The following is a 21,539-nucleotide window of genomic DNA, read 5'->3' on the forward strand; positions in this document are numbered from 1 at the left end:
AAAAAAAAAAAAAAAAAAACTGCAGTTTGCCTCTGTATTTATTAAGGCTGCTTCAGATATCAGTTTTCGTCAATTCCAGTGAAATTTAGTGAGATACAATTTATATTTCTTCCATCCAAATAATTTTGCAATGGCCAAATTATGTTGAGGACGATGGTCTAGACGATTTGGAGAATAGGAGGATGAGAAAGTATTTTAAATACTGTCGAAAATTTGTTTGAAATTGACGAGGACCACATCTGAGAAAGCCCTGTATGTATAGTAAGTAGAGTTAGATATCAGTCAGTAGCCGATCAAAAGCACCAAGCATGCGAAAACGATGGAAGAAAAGCTTTCGATATGACACTCCGGTTTGCGCGTGTTTGCCTGTCTGCTTGTTTCGCTCGCGAGTTCTTCGTTCGATCAATCGGATTACGGTCGAAAGAGTAAGGGCAAAAATTGTGAAACGTGCCCCAACAGGTCGGAAAAGGACCAGATTGGGAGCAACAGAGGGAAAAGGAAGAGAAGCTGGTGGCAGACATAATCGATCGGGTGAAGAAGGAGTGCGAAGCTCAGGGTGAAACGGTAACAAGACGAGGCTACTCCAGGCGATCCACCGTGATGAACAGCTAAGGAATGGATAAAGAGACGGATAAAGGGAAATATTGTGCCATATCATCGTCGTACGATGTCTTCTTCGTGATACGGCTCGAAGAGCATCGAGCGCAGATCGTTCTCTACCCACGTTCGATCTCTCCGCGTGTTTTAGCCGGTCATGAGCCAACTCTGTACTTTAATTAAGCGATTAAGACACTCGTGTTTAGGGACGCTACTAAGATCAAATTAGGATTAGTTTGTACAGGTTTTACGTCGGCGTTCTATGCTCAATCGTTATGTAAAAAGAATACCGTAAATCGATTTTCACTGCGACGACAGGACGTGATCTGCCGATTTGTACGAGAGGTCACTGATAGAAGTAATCTCCTCATCTGTGAAATTTATACATAGCTACGATAGACTTCTCCCTCAGAGTAAAAATATTTTTCATACTTTGAAACGAGTATTTTAGATAAAATTTTACTTTGAGTAAAATAGAATCACGTTTAATAAGAAACATAAAATAGAAACACGTTTTTAAATCCATAGTTTAATTTTATTAGATGCAGAAAATATTCTGTATTTTTAGTTTTATACTTTATATGCTTTTATTAACGAAGTGTATGTACGCACTTAAGAATTGATTTCTTAAATTCGGTAATTCAAACTTTATCGTCGTATGCAATTCAGTGTAACGTAATACACAAGATGCGTACAAATTTCTATCGCTTTTCGTTCAGAAACGCCGAAACGAGGATGTTACTTGTCAGTCATCGTCCGTATTTATCGATATTCTGGCTTGACGACATTCAAGTCAGGTTGTTGTCTCACGAAATCGTCGTACGATCGATCTATGTTCTGTTGCATGCACACATGCAGCGTAACGGCGGATACGCGTTTCAACGGTGATGGAGAGACGAGCGTTGGCAGGAATGACAGGATCGATGATGATGATCTTCGATCGCCGAAGCGAGGACTACAAAGCTATCTAGTCATAATACACGCGCGGTCGCGTATATTTTTTTCATATCCTAGACGACCGCGCGTTGATACACAATAACAAAACGTATTTGCCGGTCCGTACGCGCGATTCGAAACTATTGAAACACGGGGCCTGGAAGTCGCGTCCATGGCTGCTGAGTCCGATAAGCGGAATGAACGGAGCGTATACGCTGTTCTCCTCGTTAAAATTCTCGATCGTTGCTCCATATCGTTCCTTTGATCTCGATGGGTTCCGCGGATCTTAATCGCAGCGATACGCGAACAAAAACGCGAAAGTATATCCGGTATGTAGCAAAGAAAAACGGTATTTTGCGTCGCTCATTGTTGCGACAGTGTTTATCGCTTTGTTCGATCCTGTCTTAGTAATGCCGATTGTTGGAATTTTTTATTTTTGTTCAAATTCTTGAATAGTTTTATACTTATCGTTAGGATGTGTCTCAGAACGGTTTAATTTTCTGAGGCGAGACAAACAATTGGAAAACGAATAAGCAGACCCTGAAATTAAATGGGACAGAAATTGAATAATCCTTTACCTTTTATACTGACAGTTTTAAACGATAAAGATATTTATTCTTTGAAGAAAAGATCGACATTACTAATATAAGGTCAGCGCGATCGTAATTAATTAACGCGAGATGAATTGCGATTTGAGCCTGAGAAGCTCTGTCGACGGGAATCCAGTGCCAAATATATATCTTCCCAGGCGTACGATATATCTCGTTGCGTATAGAAAAAATATGCGAAATGTTCACTACGATACGCGATGAGAGCGATCGTTTGCTCAAAAGTGCAACTGTACTACTAAATTCCTTCGGTTTCGTTCGTTACTCATTTTGTTACATTCGACGTGTGCAGGTATCGCGTGTTATATCGTGATCCGCGTAACCAAGTGAGTACCTTTTTCCGTGAAACGGACACACAATGGCTGCGTGCGTGAACGTCACGCGTGAAATTCATAGAAATTATATCGGTATACGGGTATTGATACGTATAGATTACCGTGAATGACGTTCACGACCATCCGGGAATAAAATTGAGTGTATATTTCCAAAACAAACTGATCTTCAAAACTATGTTTTATAGCGTGCTCAATACGAAATTTTATTGCGTATAATTTCTCATTATTTCGGAGTAAGTTTCTGTGCTTAAATCACTCGAGCTAACTATAAATCATCGTTCCTTGGGAAGTACTAAATCCTTTTACAAGTGCCACAAGTAGCTTTTAAATTATTTTTCAGAAAATTACAATAAATTTCAAATCTAGGAGACTTTCGAATATAGATAAATATTAATCGTGAAAGATTTCTGTTAATTTTAAGAAATTTGAGAATTTTGAATTAATCTGTTGAAGGCACGATTCAAAGAGTGGCCTAGTTACTGTTGCCACCATAAAACTTTATTGCTGAAACGATAGGGGAACATCGATGGGGAACATCGTATATAGCGATAAAAATTTCTTTATAGCGACAGTATCAAGATACGAAGGTCACTGTTAGTTCTTTGGATAAAATGATGTGTTACTTAATATGGTAAAGGCTCTTTAGATGAATACAAGCACTAACAAGTTCATTATAGCTACACTAAAAAGATTTAAAACGGCCTTCATTCAATGACCATATTCCATATTCAAACGTCTCTATATTCGTCAAGAGATTTTTCAACACATATTTCGTACACACATGCAAAATACATTGTTTAATACAAATAAAGAAAGATGTTTATCGTTATAGGAAATATTTGTCAATCAAACTTTTCTTTAGCTTCTAAAATTATACAAGTATTAGGTGACAATAGTTGCCAGGCCACCTTGGGTCACACAAAGAATCTTTCTCTTTATCTTAATTTACAACAATTATCTACTTAAAATTTGATCCAAAGTATATGACAAGTATATTTACATAAAGATTTTACTTCTTATCCATCTTAAATATATTGCCTAAACTATAAAATTATACGAACAAGAGCATAAAATCTTAAGCCTAACATTGGCTTAAAGTTTGATTATAAAATCTAGTTATAAATTAACACTTGATATTCATATTTGGAGAACCATAAAATTATTGATTGTAAATAGAAATATTTTACGGATACATTATTCCTGCATGTAATTCGTTTTTCATCGTGTACAAAATTACGCGATGCGATATACACGCACCTGACACACTCGGACAGGTTAGTTGGGCACGGACTAGTGTCGCTAGAAGAACGGTAGATAGAATGATAGATAGATGAAAATATATCTACACGTACGCGAAGTACGAATAAATATAATATAATGCGCACTGGCGATAATTTACGCAAGAGCATTATATATATTAATCTTGCTGAATATTCCAAGAAAGTCTGTCCATTTTTTCGAATGTCTCGAAAGTATTTTAATCTCTATTTACTTGTTGCGTGTCATACGGCGCAACGGCAGAAGAATGAATTGCATTTCACTCGAAGTTTTAAACACACGATTACACTTTAGAGTAGACCGTGCGTGGAGACATAACACGTACGTAAACTGACTAGTAGTTAAGTTCGGTGCTAATCAAGAAACGTGTATTAATTATACACGCAATTTTATTACAAACACGATTGCATCAATTATGTTTTTTCGGAGCGAGCGAACAGGCTTAACTCTTTGGAGGAGAAATGTAAATTTATCTAGCCACGCCAAAAATCCAAGATCAATGGCATATATGCTTCACATGTATAACATAACCTCCAAAGGGCTAATCACGAAAGAGGCAACTCTCTTCTGCATTGCGCGCGGATTTTGCACGTAATTATGTACAGGCGCGTATTTGCCAGCGAATCTCTGACCGTATACCACAATTCTAATCCTATATGTGCATAACGAGACTTGCGTGCACACTACGACGTGATTGTGTACGAGCAGAGGATAATCGACTTCTGTCGATGTAAAACACGAGGCACAAGCCACTTTTCGTCTTCTTTTCAGGTTCAGGATAATACATTCGTATACTTCTAAGTAGGTATATTACTGGATGTGTTTTAAAGAAAACGTTTATTTCAATATAATTACGTATCCCTAACTGATCTACCAGACGCTTATAATTTGTTACGCGTGTTTAATTAATCATAACCTTTAACGAGTTAATGGATCAGCTAGGTAATATACAAGGCGTAAAAGCTAATATATATTTGCGGGTACTCGAGAAGAAAGACTTAAAGCATTACAGCAGTAATAACAGTGATTTCACGTTTCTGGGACGTCTTAAGATAAAAAGCGCGCAGGTCGTGCCATAATTTAATGAACGTTTGTCTCATAATCTTAGTGCGTCCCATTGCGAGTGAGAAATACAAATAAATCATTCAGAGTTCAGAGGAAAGTGAGACTCGTAGATGTCTCACGGTACACTTTGCGAAGCACCTCGTATTTTGTGCCAATCATAACGTTTTAAGCCGCCCAAAGATCTTTAGATCTTCCCGCTTGTACAGCTGTTCTATACATATATGTATTCCAAAAGAAAAGAAGAATACTAGGTCCAACGAACGTATACGATCCATTTGAGAATTAACTTCGGTAATAAAATTTGAAAGGGTATAGCATTTAATATAGATATGTGTATATGCTATTACGCAAACCAGTTTTATGCACTTCACTAAATAATTTTACTTTCCTTGTCTACCCTCGCTATAAAAATTTTAAACCTATTATTATCAATCGTCTTCCTCGTTATTATGTTGTTTTATACGCGATAAATCGTGGCATTAATACAGATATGTATATGTATATGTATATTATAATCAATAGGTATTTGTGTATAAATGATTTGTAGTTGGTTCCCTCGAGCAGAGTGTAAGTGGTAACCAAAGTGACCTTTTTCTTCTTAATAGGAATGCGTGTTAGAAAAAGTAACGTTGATTTCGATCGGAAGGATCAGTAGGTGCGACAGGCAAAAACAGGCGGAGTTCATTCGATCGGTCCGTCAGATCGTGTTTTCTTTAATAACAGGCTTCTCCTTCGTTTTATGCCGCAGAATGGTCATTAATACCGTTGAAATTGCAAGAAGACGAAAAAGTGGCTTCCTCGACATATTGCAATCTTCCGTATTGAATCTTAAGTGTTACTAATCGTAAGATCGTAAGGCTGACCTCCTATGTCTAATGTGACGATTCAAGTTGAGAATATTCCGAGGAGATAAATTATTTATTTGTTTACGATAACGAGGCCGTTTGTGAATCGTATTTCGGGTAATTCGTATAGACTCGAAAAACTACCATTACAGTATGCAGTGAGATAACCGCCCGAAGGTGCGACCCCGTCTGAAAGTGCACGAATTCCACGAGTACGTATGTACTATATAATTAAAACAGAAAATATAACAATGACAACTATAGTACTTACGACAACGCTAATCATCTGCGATGAATAAACATTACAACTAACGAAATCGAACGTATTGTGCATTGTATGTCGGGAAAGAAATAAAATCAAAATGAATCGATTGACATCGAGTCTTCTCATTTATGTAACCTCTACCTTTAATAAAAACATTGTAATATTAACTAAAGTATAATCATTTACTGATTACTTTTATTTTTTTTTTTGTTTAGATTTACTTTAGATTTATATTTATTTACACATAGATATATTACGCATAATTTATGGTTTAAAAACTATTATTTTACCTTTGAAGGTATAGAAAGAGATTTTTCGAATGTTCTGCTAATTTGAAGAATGCGTAGTGTTTGGACGTATTTTCCACAGATGGCGGTAGTATCGTTCATAAATTTCGGATAAGTTTCCTTGCTATCAGAACGTATTCACCGTGTTCTGTTTACAGTACTGCGGTCGCGTCCATCATCATCACTACGTACTAGGTACGCTCGTTTCCCTGCTCCTACCGTTCAGTATTATTATGTCTCGCACGATTCGTTGGTGATGTCCAAAGGCGTGGTGCATTCGCGTATTTTCGAAAGCTACTTCGCGTGACGATTGATCTCGGAAGTGGCGGTCGACCAACGATACGCAACAATGATTCCGTGTTACGCGACGATCTATGTTCTTTCAGTGGCCGTATTCAGTGTCAATGCTTTTCATGCAAAAGATCCGTTGGCGCATCACGGAAGATGTGAACCGATCACGATCAACCTATGCATGAATATTCCGTACAATGAAACGATTATGCCAAATCTGATGAACCATCAAAAGCAAGAAGAAGCTGGCCAAGAAGTTCATCAATTCGCACCCTTGGTCAAGATGAAGTGCAGCCCTGATCTTCGTTTCTTCTTGTGCACGGTGTACGCGCCTGTATGTACTATCATTGACAGAGCAATACCTCCGTGCAGATCGCTATGCGAGAGTGCTCGAGCAGGGTGTGAACGATTGATGAACAGTTTCGGCTTCGCGTGGCCGGACAATCTCGATTGTTCTAAGTTACCCGAAAACGGCGGTCCTGAATTATGCGTGGGTCACAACGAGACCACACCGCCGGAACCCTCGCCACCGGTTTATACGCCACCGCTCATGCCTGTACCTGAATTTCAACCGTCCTGGACCGGAGGACCAAAACCGTACGGTAGCGGATTTATGCTCGGTGCCAGAGATTTTGGTTTTGTTTGTCCAATGCAGTTCAAGGTCCCGCATGAACTTGGTTACTCGCTGAAGGTCGGCGACAAAGTTGAGCTTAATTGCGGCGCTCCTTGTGATGGAATGTTTTTCACCGAAAGGGAACGACGATTTTCAAGGATCTGGGTTGGCACTTGGGCCTCCATTTGTGCAGCTTCTTGTTTTTTCACTTTCTTGACGTTTCTCATTGACACAGATAGGTTCAGGTAATTGTATTCATATTTATTTATAATAGATTATTTAATTATCATTAAATAATTAGTTATTAGTTAGTCATTAGTTAAAAGCACAGTCTTTTAATTCACAACTCGCAATTATGAATATAAATTATTGCCTATACATGGCTGTTTGTATTATATGGTATGGTATGTCTTTATGAGATATACATTATAGTAAATTTTATCACAATACAAAAAGTATAAAATTCTCGTACTAATATGATATGCACATGTATAACTTTCCTTGAATATAGTATATAAAATATGTAATAATGTTATATTATATTATGCACATTACATTTATGTGTAGGTATCCCGAAAGGCCAATCATATTTTTGTCAGTATGTTACCTTATGGTAGCATTGGCATATGTGATTGGTTGGGCAGCTGGCAATTCCATTGCCTGCAGAGAGCCTTTTCCACCTCCTTTAGATATGAGAATTCAAATGGCATCAACAATATCCCAAGGTACCAAGCATGAATTGTGTACAGTACTTTTCATGGTGCTTTACTTTTTTGGGATGGCATCCAGTATCTGGTGGGTCATCTTAACATTGACATGGTTCCTAGCTGCTGGGTTAAAATGGGGCCACGAAGCAATAGAAGCTAATTCACAGTATTTTCATTTAGCAGCTTGGGCTGCTCCAGCAATAAAAACAGTTACTATCCTTGCATTGGGAAAGGTAGAAGGTAAATAATCCAAAACACAAGAAGAAATTATTTTTAATATAATTCATGTACTTATTATGAATGCATTACTTTATTTTTATAGGAGATATATTGTCTGGTGTTTGTTATGTGGGCCTCTGGAATGTTGAGGCTCTACGTGGGTTTGTTTTGGCACCATTATGCGTTTATCTAATCCTCGGAACTGCCTTCTTATTGGCTGGATTTGTTTCTCTTTTCCGTATACGCACTGTTATGAAGCACGATGGTACAAAGACTGACAAACTAGAAAAATTAATGATACGTATTGGCATATTTTCTGTGTTATACATAGTTCCTGCATTGATTGTCATTGCTTGCTTATTTTATGAGCAAGCATATTTTGATCAGTGGATGTTGACTTGGAACATGGAGATGTGTTCAAGGCCTGGACCACAATCTTTATATTCGATGCCATGCCCAGTTGGAGAGCGTACCCGCGATGTCGGAAGGCGGCCAGAATTTGAGGTTTTCATGATAAAATATTTAATGGCTATGATTGTTGGTATAACAAGTAGCTTTTGGGTGTGGTCAAGTAAAACATTGACTAGTTGGCGACAATTTTTCAATCACATACAAGGACGTCGTGCTGAGGCGTACGTTTAAAGACTTGACTAGTTTTATGCAACAAAAATGGAAAAATTTTGCCTTTCTAATTGAATATCACGCTCAAATAATACATAATCGAATTAAAGTGGAAAAATATACATTTTGTTGCATCTGAAATTATTCAATTTATATAATGTAATGTTACTAAATTTGATTTAATAGGAAGAGATCCAAATGATGCATTCGATGAAATATGCATTTTTATATTATTTTTGTATCTTATCAGTGCATTATAAAGAGTAACAAGAATTATACAAATGTACTGTGCCAAAATATTTTTTTATCGAGATGATTGTATGCTTCTTTAAGATATTTGTGAATCTTTCTATTGTATTTTTATGAGAGTTGCGTAAGATCTGTATAAAATGTTAGAACTAATCACTGCTTAGTTTACAAGTATTATTAGATGATTTTTGCATCATATTTTAAGTAATAAATTCTTCCTGTTTGCATTAATAGAACTCATAATTCATCACAACACAATAGCTCATCATTTAAATCGTTTATAAATGCTCTGAAGAAAATGTGTTCAATGTTTATAAGTGCACTGTTCTAATATGCATAAAAAACAATAGGTACTATTATGTGTCATTGTAGCTTCAAACCTCCCTTTTTAGGTTTGATCAATAAATTGAGAACAATTACGCTTACTAAACTCGCGAACAACTTTTATACTTTAAAGAAACAGTTTGAGAAATATTTTACAATATTTAATTAAGACCTACAAAATATTCAAAATTTTTCTACTCTTAACATTGAGCAATTTTATTAATGATCTTCTTAGGTTTCTTTTTTGTTATTGCATTTAAAAAAAGTTTGCCATTGTAGAAAACAATTGAGGCAAGCATAACTTTGAAATATATAAAATTACATAAATTGTAAGATGTGTATTACTCTAGGTTAACTGCATTGTATATATACTTATACACGTTAATTTTACTATGTACTATAATATATTTTTCAGAAGTTATGTACATAAACATGTTTGCCAAGTGATTGGCATTTTCGTATGTTTCCTATGCATAATCAAATCTCGAAGGATTCGATAACTGCGAGCCGAATAGAAAAAACGCAGTAAAGATTTGCGTATCGAACGCAATCATTGTTCCAATATAACTGATCAATTCGTCCATTGAAACTGCCGAGCTTTTGTGTATGTCATGTATTTACGGCGATTAATAAAAGAAAAACTTATTAGTAAAAATATTGTAACTACAACTGCCGTACTTATAGTAGATGCGCAAAGTATCATATATGAAATATACGTGACGTTGTGTAAAGTAATTACAACTATTATATTCTTTATATAATAAACCTGAATATATATACATAAAAACAAATAGTTTATATGTGTATGTTAGTTTATTTAATCAATTTGGTTTATAAATATTTAATTACAAAATATAGATATGTGCAAATCATACAGTATCAAGCAAATAATTATTATAATCAATCACTGAATATTATTGCTGCGTTTTTTTTGCTATATTTTTTGGAGGTTTAAGAAGTCCTATTTTTCTTAAATGCTTTACAAGAAATGGTGTTACACCTGCCGTTATTGGAAGCCGAATGGGTGCCATGAGTTTATGAAAACCATACGCAACCAAGAAAGTTGACGTATTACCAATGACACCATTTATTTGCTCATCTTCTACGTTGAATATAAAGTGAATGATAGGTTTTAAATCTATACCTCTGAAATCAATATTTCTATAATCAATGCATGAAATTGTTTTAAATACGAGTAATATATAAATTCTATTTTTTCAATATTTATTTCTCGAATAATCTTAATGCTTATGTTTTATTAGGAGAGAAACCAAATAATATTCTGTAGAATTAAAACTTTTAAAAGCGTCAACGCAAAAGAAGCTTATATGTAAAAAAAAGTGGATTATGCAAAAACGAACCTAACTACGGCTACGTAACAAGCACAGAGAGATACCAGAGAAAGTGCTACATGAAATATGACAACAGTAATCCCATAATCCTTTGCTACTATTTTAAATCTTTCTTTCCTGGATAAATACGGTGTAGGTGTAACCACCTGCTGTTTTCTATCATTCAATAAATTATTTGGCGGTTGAGATGCTTTCGTTGAATATCCCATATTGTAGATGTATTTTGGTTTAAAAAGTGAATTTTCTGTGACGCAGCTTGTTAGACCTGAGTAATAGATTACAATTTTTACACTATTTTCCTCGTCAATAAGAATTTTATAATAATTATTGATAAGAGCTTACTACTAAAATACATTTTGTAAAAAATATTTCCTTTTTATGTAATTCCTACACCACATGCAGAAGTTTTGATTTAGACCACCAATATTCTAATAAAAAATATTATGGAAAATCATTGAGAAAATTTGTCTTTATAGTATTCTTACTAACTGATTTTATTCAGTTTTAGTTGAGGTAAACGAATGCTTCGATAATGAGATTTCTGCATATCCTCGGCGATGTATTTTCCGTCTCTAGCCCATTGACCGCCTGGCATGTTCAAATGCGTTGATTTTCCATTCGAGCAAAATGGTTTCGGGACGTTGCTTTGCATCGATCCATTCAAACTAACTGCTCCAAAACAATCGTACGAATCTACATGTGTATCACTGGAGTTTTCCAAACCATTTGAACGCTCTGTTGGTTTTGATAATTGTTGCGAAAAAAATGATCTACAATCACTCTTGCCATATAATAGTACCGGTGCAGCGATGTCTCGTGCCCTTTCAGGTGTAAATCGCCCGGTCTCATTAGCAAATATTTCGGAGACGTTTGTAGGAAGCGATAGAGTAGGAGTATCGGGATACTGACGGACACTTGTAAAGTGAAGATTTTTCATGCGATTTTGATGAACGGCTGCATACCGGATACACTGTATTTTGCCTAACGATGTATTTGCTGAAAAAATTGTCATCAAAAGAAATCAGATAAGAAATGACAGTGTAATGAAAAGAAAGAAGTAAAAAAAATTGTAAGAAATCTGACAAGTAGTTAAAACATTGTTTTTTATCATTTTTATCGTTATATATATTAAACTGTTTTCACGCAACGAACTTCAGTTCGTTGTTAATTATTATGCAACTGACACAATGGAACAGTCATTGTGAAAATGTTTATCATTGTTATTGTTCCTGATGAAATGTATGGTTGCAGCGTAATATAATTACAGCAATAATGTAACATATATACGTATAATTCAATACAGGTAACAATATTTTTCTATTAACATAATCGATATTAGTTGTTTATTTAATTAATTTAAATGTATAAGATATAATATAGAGACATCGGTTTCAATCTGCCATTTCATAATAATACGAAATGTTATGAGAGCATTATTTAATTTAATCGATTTCAATTTTTAGAGATAATAGTAACAGACATAAACTCGTACATAAAAGTAAATTATAAACTTCATACCTGTATGCGAAACCTGTGATAAACTTGTCGATAAATAGGAGTTACTAATACGGAATAATGCCATCTTAAAACCTTCAGAGCACTTGTAAGCAGTGGTTCTGTTAATATATCACATAACACTATTTTATATACACATAGAAAGTAATGTATAAATATATGCCTGTTGAAATATATAAAAGATAATCTTACAATGCAATCTCGATGGAACTGCTTAACCTAAGGATAATTCAGCGTTTATATTTCTCTAGCTCTGCAGTATAACACACATTTATAGATTTCTCGAATATTCATTGGTTTCTTAAGAAAATTCAATAATGCAAAAACGTCATAGAAACCGGTTAATACTTTCTCTCTCTATATATATATAATAACACTGAGAGACACATTATAAACTATTGATGCATATACGGACTAATAGCCATTTTTGCTAGTTATTACTCCTATTTTACTCCTGCGTACATAGCACACCGCACGCCCTCTGTCATTCGTATGTGTGTTTAGAACCAGAGTTGGTATTGACATTAAGAAGTATTGATTATCAGGTGTTATCAGTAATGTTGATAAAAGTTGACAATGATTGAAAGTAAACAAAAAAAGTATCGTCGTGTTTAAGTTTTATTGATAACCGAAAACAATTTTCGGTATCAATACTAATTACCAGTAATCATCATTTGTCATCATTATTTATTCGTAATTAAAATCATGTGAACTAAACTATTAATTCTTACACTACAACATTTAACATTTTTATAACTATTATGATATTCGGTTTTTGTTATGAGCAACGTACAGAATAGGCTATCATCATCATCACCATTGACCAACGACAGGAGAATAATATACAAAATATACATAGAACAGATTTACCACCTTATGGAACTTTGTATCGCATGTTCTGAAATACCGATCGTGCAATATATTTGAGATTTCATTGTGCCATCTACGATTTAGAGCGGTGAATATTGGAATTATCATTGTTGCAATATTATTTTATGCTGAAACGATAAAGTTGGGAATGACATTAGAATGACAAGAGGACTTTAGAGCTTCTAAAATTATGGCACAAAAATACTTTGAACGATATATAGTGATCAGTGGATAGTTCGCAAATGATCCTTGATAAGAAAGATTACAAAATAAATAGATGGAGTTTATATAAATAGACTTCTTAGAGATACTAAATATAATTTCTAAATTCACTAGCTCCAAGTTATGATCTTCAAGGTCCCTACTTCAATGTATCGGTATGAAATCCAATCGGATGTACCGTAAAGTCTTGTCCGGACGTGGTATTTATCTCGCCTGTATCACAGTTAAATATCCTGATTTGCTACATTTGGAGAAGTAATAAGATTCTTGGAAGCAGTCGATATTTTGGTGATTAGTATCAATATTGAAGTTTATGTACATATCTATGTATATTGTTAAAATGTGTTTAAACAAAGACGCTAATGACACGTTTTAATGTTTCGGTCGTTTATGCTTGTACATTAATTATCGTCGTTCCCTCGAACTAGTCTTAAAGAATGTTACATGTTTGAAAAATGTATAATGTTTGCATTTGTCTTGCATACATCATAGAAACTTGATTTTGTATACATATTCTAATATGGGTGTGTGCATTCTGGACGCGTAGGAGCTTGATTTCAAATGAATAAAATCGCTCCTAATGTGCATATGATGTAAAAAGACTAAATAACGTAGCGACGTGTTACAAAACTAACTTCTATGGAATTCTACTTCTAGTACAAGAAAACGTTCCACTCGTACTATTATTTCTATAGTTCTTGTTGAACTACATCCTTGTGAAATTTGTTGCGAGGACTGAAACGCTTCAGCTTTTACATTTAACACTGGCGCAAAGTTAAGAGCGCCGTTGATCGTAACTTTCGATTCCGATAAAACGACTTGCTTTGCGCAACAATACATCGTACTTTAATAATGTGCCTCATTTATCGTTATAATCGCATTATCGACATTCCATTAGTCTGACGTTAATTAGATTTCACCTTGATGCTGTTTTCGTGACATTTATCAAGCTACAAAATAGAAAAGTTACGGTCGTTCGTTTACGCGGGAACTCTACGAACGACGTTTTACCATGCGACATCGCTGCGATAATATGTCTTTGCAGTTGCTAATAGGAAAACAAAGAGAGAAATATGGTCGTAGCGGGATCGCACGGTAAAATGTCGCTCGTGTGCATTCAGTCTTACTTTGCATATTGAAGTTTCGCGAAATGAATCATCGATGGATTTGTCATCTTTTGCGGAAATCAATCTCCTAAAGGCTAATTTACTTACGTTTTAGCGTGTTATTACATTTAGTCGTTACGACGTACGAGAAAGCTTTTTACGTTAACGTCAACGGTTGGATGTTTAAGGAATTTTGAAATGAGAAATGAAATCATGAAATTAGAAACTACGTCTTTTAATCCAATTAGAAAAATAATATATTTACAGTAATTCGATACTCGGATAGAAGTAACATAAAAATCGTTCGATTTGCACGTGAAACGTGGATAGAAAAGTGCGACCTGGTCTGGCTCCGAATGGAACTCCGAAACGGATTGCAAAGATATCACAGTTGCACACAGAGCAAAAGCATTCTCTTCGGCGTGGCTCTTTTTCACATTACGCCAAACTTGACAAGCTACGGAAATCTGCGTTATTTCCTTTCGTTTCGTTTACATTTCGTATGTAGTTCGTTTCCCTTCGTTTCGAGTTTCGTCCGGTCGTTAACGGGTTACGCGTTGGACATAGAATGATTTTTCTCCGACATCTTAACAGGCCTTGGATGGAAGAAAGACAGGCAAAAGCAGACTAAACAAAGAAGGTGAGCGAGTTAGAAAATAGTGACATACGTATGTAGCGTTGCATTCGATTCCCGTACTCACTTACCGAGTAATAAACAGCCTATTCCCATGAACCCGACCAAACACTCCACGTCCAATAACGCGGAGAAAATAAAATTTCCCAAAACAGCTGCTATGTTCCCAACGGTGACGAGCACGTTCAAACTGGTGGACCTGGATTAGAAAATGGCTGGTTACTCGCGATCGAACGTCGCGAACCGTGGTATGTATTTACATAAGTTTCGCGACAATAGACGAAAAGAGAAACGAATCGCGTTATAAGGAAGGTATACACGTTCGTCTGGTTATTTGCGACACAAGCATTACCTTAATGGAATAGGAATAACGTCGATGTTCATGGCGGTAACGATATTACCCGTTATCCTTGTCGTCACGATTATAGCGGCTGCCAGTGTCAGCATATAGGGAGTTGATTGCGCCCAGTTTATTCCAAAACTGCTTATCACCGATATAAAGAAAGCGGCAACTACAACAGGAGCGATTGGTCATCCGACGAGCGCGGGGTCCTCATGTATCGCGGAAATTTGCGACGCCTGAGTAAGACTATAGTTACGGTGGATGAGTTCTGACGAATACGTTAAAACAATCGGACGTATATAAATTGTTGCGAATATATGATGTTCGTTGTCAGATGTTTCATTCGTTATTATCGTACATTTGTAACCATAGCTTAACGAGTAGTCGATCGTTAGCGAAAAAACGGTTCTTACGCATTATTATTTTCTTCCTAAACTTTGAAGTGTATACCATGCCAGCGAGGAACGAAAACACGACTGCCGAGACTGCGATAATGGAGGAATTTTGGTATACCACCGCTTTGATTTTCCACTGAAAAGTAAATGCGAGAGAAAGAGAATTAAGAAGAATTTCTGATTATTCCAATGTTGGGAAACGATCGCGGGTTAACAAGCGTTGGCCACGCACTTCCTCACCGTTATGCAGATGTTGTTGAAATCTGGGTAGTCCAAGTAATCTCTGGCTGGAACCGACATTCGACGATCCAACATTTCGCGTATGGTCGGCGCTCGGTCCTCGGTCCACCTCTCGTAGTCGAAATTATTCAGAATGGTGAAGAGATGCGGCACCCAAAGTCTCATCGTGTTAAATCTGCGCTTAATGGACGGTCGAATCAGGGTTTCGCAGCGCAACATTCATTTTTGAACCGAAGAACTTACCCCAGCATGCTACCGAATTGCAGAAAATTTAGAAACATAAAGACTCGCAGATACGGAGAAGAGAATAAAAGTTTTGTGTTGTAATAGGCGAGTCGTATTTTTTCGGAATTCGTTTTAAACACGGAGCCCTGCGACGATGGCCATACGAGTAGCGTTTTAATCTGAAAGGGAAAACAGGAAACAACGATGCAAGCAATGGTTAGGATTCTAGAGTAAATTATCACACAGGTATTCGAACTGTATCTTTGCATTGCGTCTTATAACCATAGAGTTCTCTAAAATTTTTATGATTAAGCGATTAGAAACAAATTAAGCCATATTTGAAACTTCGAAAAGGATAGACGATATTCATCGAAGAAAGGGGAAACGGTCCGCTTGTGAGATGCAGCATACTACTTAGCAAAATAGAGCAAGTAACGTAAAAATGTCATAGTACGAGAGATGACGTGTCTCGAGTACGTATCCGAATTCTTGCGACGCGATTAGGTAAAATGGGAAAGATTCGAAAGATTTGAATCTCACCGGAAATGTGTCGGCTGGCTTCCTTCTGTTAACGGCGTACATTCTTTTAAGCAGCATCAGAGCTTCGTCGAGTTTACCGTTCTCTACGAGGAACTTGGGACTCTGAGGCAGCATGCTAGCTGTTACGAGACCGAGAACTGGTACAATCGAGCAGACCAGCAAGTAAATCCGCCAAGCGGTGTATCGTTGATTGAACACGTTGATGGTCAACGGCAGAGGAGTGATCAGAAAAGCGAGAACTGAAAAGAAACGGTCGTTTGATCGATGACAGGACCGAGATGGGACGAGAGAAGCAGGAAATCCGAAGCAGGAAGTACACGCATGGCTTACCTGCTGGGATAATGATCGCTACGTTTATAGCGAGGTTTCCCCATCTGGTGAAACTGGCCTTGTAGCTTGGGGAGTGAAATTCAGAAAGATACGTGGCAACCATCGAGAACGGTCCTCCCGCGCTGAAATTCGTACTCTTCGAGTGAATGTACCGAAGCGACGTGCCACACGTGTGTCACGGCACACGTGTCGGGTATCGGATATCACAGGATTGTAGAACTGACCAGGGATGATACTCACAGAACACCGTTGAAGAACTTGATGACCAGAAACCCGTAGTAAGAATCGATAGCGCTAGCGAGTAAGTTTAGAATACAATCCACTAGGAGGCCGAAGATGAACAAATTTCTCATTCCGACATGTGGTGTTAAGTGGTCCCAGAGGAAACTGGTCAATGCCATACCTGTGTGCGTTCGAGATCACATGAATCATGGTATAATAGTATCACGGCAAGTGACTCTCGACGAAATCGAGATTACCTAGGAACGGGAACCCGCAAAGAACACCTTTGTCAAAGAAAGTGAGCCTGAGATCGCACTCGGCGGAAGCTATGATGAAGGCGGTCGTGGTGGTATCGAAGATGCCGGTCCACGCGACCGGCAGAGCCGCGAGAAATAGCATCACGTTGAACATACCATAGCCTGTGAACGAGAGGGAAGGAAAGGTACACATACGAGAGTAAAAGGCATTTTGAGCCGCGAATCTGTCGCGACCATCAGCACGAGTCCTCTAACCTGTTGCCGATATAGCTTTGTCGATGTCCCCTGTTTCATCCGTGTCATCGGTTCTCACTGAAAATCACGAGAAGCTTGTCGGAAGAGCGAACACGCAGAGCAACGCGTTGCGCAACATCAAAAACGATTGTATAAACCGAATCCCGTCAAAATCCTTACCGGTTATCGTCGATATTTTTCCATTGCTTCCACTGTTCGTCACCATTTTTTCAATCTTACTGCGCGTCCAAGGCGAAAAAGGCGGAAGGTCGTGGCGACTCGGGATCCGAGAACCGAGAATCGAGCAAACCGAATCTCGCCGAATTAGACGAATCGAAAACCACCAATCCAAATTTTACGCTCGATCGTCGCGTTTATGGATTTATCGTCGGATCGAACAACTTCCAGCCAGGTGTGTAAACGTTTCCGCGAATATCACGAAAGCCAACGAACTCTGTGCGACGACTCTCCTCCGATAGAATCCACAGCACTCTGAACTAGTAAGCGCTTCGTTTACTGGCGAGCATCCCGTTCGCAACGGTGTAACTTGCCAATTAAAACGGGTCAAACGATTCAATTGTTATGGTCCGCTCTCTCGGTCGACGAGTCCTCGTTTAGCGTCGCGTTAAATCGTCCTCCGATATCGCCGATAGACCATAACAATATCCACGATGATAATGATGACCGTACTGCAGCAGCAGCGACGGCTGTTTGACGGTAGAGGCGGCGGCAGCGGTAATGCTTACGAGATTAACTGACGAATTCGCGTCGCGGATTTTTGCACAAAACCTAAGTTTAGCTGTGATCGTACTACGCTAGACGTAAGTAAGAACAAGCATCGTCGGTAAGGAATGGGAGGGCGCCGCACTCGGAACGAGCGTTCCTCCCAATTTGAATCGATCGAAAACGACCTTCGACCCTTCGATCCGATGATATTCCGCGATAAGATAACCGCACGTGCCAGTAACAACTTATTCTCTAAATATACGACGGCATGCTTCCAACGTTATCAAGTAAGAAGATACCATTTCCTGAAAAAAAATCTAACACGAAGAAAACGCGTGTCGTCGGAATCGGTGAAAACAGAACTAGTTCGCTCGATCGAATCTTGATTCTTCCGACCAATCGATCGATCGATCGTCGAGTCGCGAGAAAAAGAACGCCGAACAAGTTCTCTCGCCTTGCTCTCCCATAATCGACTGGATTCTCGAGATTATTCCGATTACCATTGCAAATGCACGCCAGTCGTTTCGAATATACGTTCTACGTCTACCTTGCGATCTATCGTCAAGTTATGATTTTCTCGCTAGATGCGAAAATCTCGTAAAAGAATTGGCAACGACGGATCGCTTGGCTCGATCGAGAGGGTTGCTCGTTTGTCTGTTTAAACACCGTGTTTCTTATATTCGGACAGTTTGTTCGCTAGCTCAATAGCGACGCGTACATCGTTGACGCGATTTGGTCGCGTCTGCGTTGCGCAAAGTTTTGCCAGAGACCTCGAATTTATATGTCGTCGCATCACGTGAGAATTCTTCGTACGCAATCGTGATTGCCGAAATTATTCCCGATGCGAGATATTCACAGTTGTGCTATAGCATAAGCGCGCTATCTGTTGCGCGTTGCGAGCTGCGTCTCGTACGTATCGTAACCGACAAAGCTGTTCTCCCACTTTACGAGACAGTCTTCACGGTCGCGTGACAGGCTTGTGATCAAAGCGCGTCATAATTGCCGTTGAAACCTCGCAGCGCGTGATCGATCCGCGTTAACGCGTATAGAACGTATCGAAAAATGGTTCTCGCGATACTACAGAGCCAGCGAGTTGACCGAATTGGTCTATCGATCTTCTCGGACGAGAAGCCAAGGATTTCCATCCTAGAACGAGTTAAAACGTGGCCGTACACTCGAACCAACTAACTATACATAAGTATATTCGAGGCGCTTGCTTCTCGGTATACGCAAATACGAAATCTTCGAGGTTCCCTGGTGTCGCGTCCAAAGCTAATGGCACAAAGATAATCCCTTTGGGTAACCCTCTTGGTTCTCGTCTGCTCGTCCCGTTAGTTTCGAAGGTCTTCAAAGCACTAGGTAATTCGCTCCCTCGTTTCCTCCTTGACGAACTCTATGATTCCCGAGATTACGCGTGTTTCTTTCTCCTTTCGATATATCGCGGTTTCCTTGTCCCTTCATTCTCGCGAAATTAACATCCACGAGAGGAGAAAGAAAATCGTGGTTGTGCGCGGCCGTAGCTACGTGCAAGCAGAGTAACGTTATTTATTCGGTCCACGTACACTCTTAAAGATAAGGACGCCTAAGCAATAATACCAACAATGGTAACCGACTCCTCGCGGAACGATCGTGTTTCCCTCCTGTTTCCTTCCCATTTTGCGAAAATTTATATCGCTCGGGATCAGTTCTCGCTCTCATCTTGTTATACTCGTACGCCAGTGTACACGCACTTGGTTGAAAGTTTTCTTCTTTAACATGGATGGCGTTCGAGTTGGGAATTTTTTGAAACGACCGTTCTGTTAGATTGACGATTCTCTTTGATACAACGAAGAGAAATGTCAACGTTCGAGAGTTTACGATTCGATTTTTACTAGTCCGTCAAAGCAAAACGCCATGGAGCAACGCTCGAAATTCGCGTTTCCAATGTCTGTCTTTCGATTCGTGTTTGCAACACGGATCGCTAGGCAAAGTTCCACGACTACTTTTGGTCTTTCCTTATTTTTTCGTCTGGTTTGTCGGTAAAAGCTTTCTCGCTCTTAATGCAATTCAAAATTGGTCCATGCCACAGGAGGGTGAGAAGTTGAAGTATCGTTCAAGAATATTTCAGAGACGAGATCGCGATAAAAAGGGCGGGAAGAGCGGAGCTTTCTCGTCGCTTTGTTTCCCGCCGGCAGCGTTAATTAAATTACGCCGAGAAAAAAGAAGTGAAGAAAAAAGAAAGAGTAGAGAAGAGAGCAAAGTTTAAAACTGGCGTTTTCCTAACCTCGTCCAAACTCGAACGTCGCCTCTTCGTTTCGAGATCTCGAGGCAGTTTTTTCAGCCACTAACGAAAATTCCGCATCGATGGCTGTTATCTAGCGAACATATCGGTCACGTGGTATGTAAACTCGATGTCACGGATAAACCGTAAATGCATCCACATTTGCCGTTGCTTCCGCGAAGATCGTTGTTCAAGAATCGTTGGACTCGTACGTGTCTTTCAAACCGCGCTGCTCTTGAACGCGCTACTTGCCGTTTGCATATTTTACGAACCAACCAGATGGTTTCTGTATCTTTCCCTTCCTTCCTATTTTCGACGACTTTCGCGTTACTTTCTTTCTTATTATTTTTTATCGGCGATACAGTCGACTTTGGCGAATTAGTCGGAAATGTACGAAAAGTTTAAAACCATGTTTCTGAAATATCTTTGATATTCGAATAAAAAGGCGAATAAAAGATAGCAGATTGATCGTATTCTAAATATATTTGTTCTAATGCCGAATCTTATAATTACACGAACCTACAATTAAGAGAACTTTGTGGAAAATCAACACGGAATTTGGCACGAAGTGTATTCGATTGGAAAGAAATTTGAAAAAGAACGCCAAAATATTTCGTAGAGGTATTATTGTTACGTCCGGTGACTCTTTACGGTCGAAGCGGCCACTAACTGTGCACATAGAATTAAGCGAACGGCAATAATCCTAAGGAACTGTCATAAAACGAAGCTTTTCGATTTACTTTAAGGCCGTTAATTGGCATAAAACACCTTCGAGCCAAGAAGTTCCTTATGGTTATTGCTCCATCAGGTGAAAAAGTGGGGAAACGA

The 21,539-nt window shown here is 38.2% G+C and overlaps 4 protein-coding genes across 8 annotated transcripts in view; 2 read left to right on the plus strand and 2 right to left on the minus strand.

Moving 5' to 3' along the window:
• LOC100742740 (protein tramtrack, alpha isoform) overlaps positions 1 to 1,010 on the plus strand; it is a 40,294-nt gene extending 39,284 nt beyond the window's left edge. For all 3 annotated transcript variants that reach the window (XM_024364540.2, XM_024364542.2, XM_024364541.2), the window contains exon 7: positions 460 to 1,010. In XM_024364540.2, coding sequence (XP_024220308.1) covers positions 460 to 612 — 153 coding nt within the window. In that variant the 3' untranslated portion in view covers positions 613 to 1,010. The remainder of the gene's footprint in view (positions 1 to 459) is intronic.
• Positions 1,011 to 6,352: 5,342 nt separating this feature from the next.
• LOC100742935 (frizzled-7-B) lies at positions 6,353 to 10,031 on the plus strand. Its single transcript, XM_003486120.4, has 3 exons — positions 6,353 to 7,365; positions 7,688 to 8,067; positions 8,150 to 10,031. The coding sequence occupies exons 1-3, from the start codon at positions 6,566 to 6,568 to the stop codon at positions 8,686 to 8,688; spliced, it is 1,719 nt and encodes a 572-aa protein (XP_003486168.1). The 5' UTR covers positions 6,353 to 6,565; the 3' UTR covers positions 8,689 to 10,031.
• A 3-nt stretch (positions 10,032 to 10,034) lies between these two features.
• Positions 10,035 to 12,952, minus strand: LOC100743175. 2 transcript variants are annotated; one of them, XM_033318470.1, is made up of 6 exons: positions 12,446 to 12,952; positions 12,300 to 12,360; positions 12,111 to 12,229; positions 11,082 to 11,588; positions 10,602 to 10,857; positions 10,035 to 10,386 (listed from the first exon to the last, which is right to left on the minus strand). In XM_033318470.1, the coding sequence occupies exons 3-6, from the start codon at positions 12,172 to 12,174 to the stop codon at positions 10,155 to 10,157; spliced, it is 1,059 nt and encodes a 352-aa protein (XP_033174361.1). In that variant the 5' UTR covers positions 12,175 to 12,229; positions 12,300 to 12,360; positions 12,446 to 12,952; the 3' UTR covers positions 10,035 to 10,154. The 2 variants fall into 2 exon arrangements, with proteins under 2 accessions (XP_033174361.1, XP_003486170.1); XM_003486122.4 differs by having other exon boundaries at positions 12,111 to 12,208; positions 12,446 to 12,951.
• A 1,567-nt stretch (positions 12,953 to 14,519) lies between these two features.
• LOC100743296 (synaptic vesicle glycoprotein 2A) lies at positions 14,520 to 19,061 on the minus strand. 2 transcript variants are annotated; one of them, XM_003486123.4, is made up of 12 exons: positions 17,906 to 18,973; positions 17,747 to 17,803; positions 17,492 to 17,653; positions 17,253 to 17,415; positions 17,013 to 17,134; positions 16,683 to 16,921; positions 16,161 to 16,321; positions 15,918 to 16,092; positions 15,696 to 15,813; positions 15,292 to 15,451; positions 15,011 to 15,138; positions 14,520 to 14,932 (listed from the first exon to the last, which is right to left on the minus strand). In XM_003486123.4, the coding sequence occupies exons 1-12, from the start codon at positions 17,949 to 17,951 to the stop codon at positions 14,856 to 14,858; spliced, it is 1,608 nt and encodes a 535-aa protein (XP_003486171.1). In that variant the 5' UTR covers positions 17,952 to 18,973; the 3' UTR covers positions 14,520 to 14,855. The 2 variants fall into 2 exon arrangements, with proteins under 2 accessions (XP_003486171.1, XP_033174360.1); XM_033318469.1 differs by lacking the exons at positions 14,520 to 14,932; positions 15,011 to 15,138 and having other exon boundaries at positions 15,414 to 15,550; positions 17,906 to 19,061.
• Positions 19,062 to 21,539: the final 2,478 nt, after the last annotated feature.

This window comes from Bombus impatiens, unplaced genomic scaffold, assembly GCF_000188095.3.
Source record: "Bombus impatiens unplaced genomic scaffold, BIMP_2.2 scf_0099, whole genome shotgun sequence".
Lineage (NCBI taxonomy): Eukaryota > Metazoa > Arthropoda > Insecta > Hymenoptera > Apidae > Bombus > Bombus impatiens.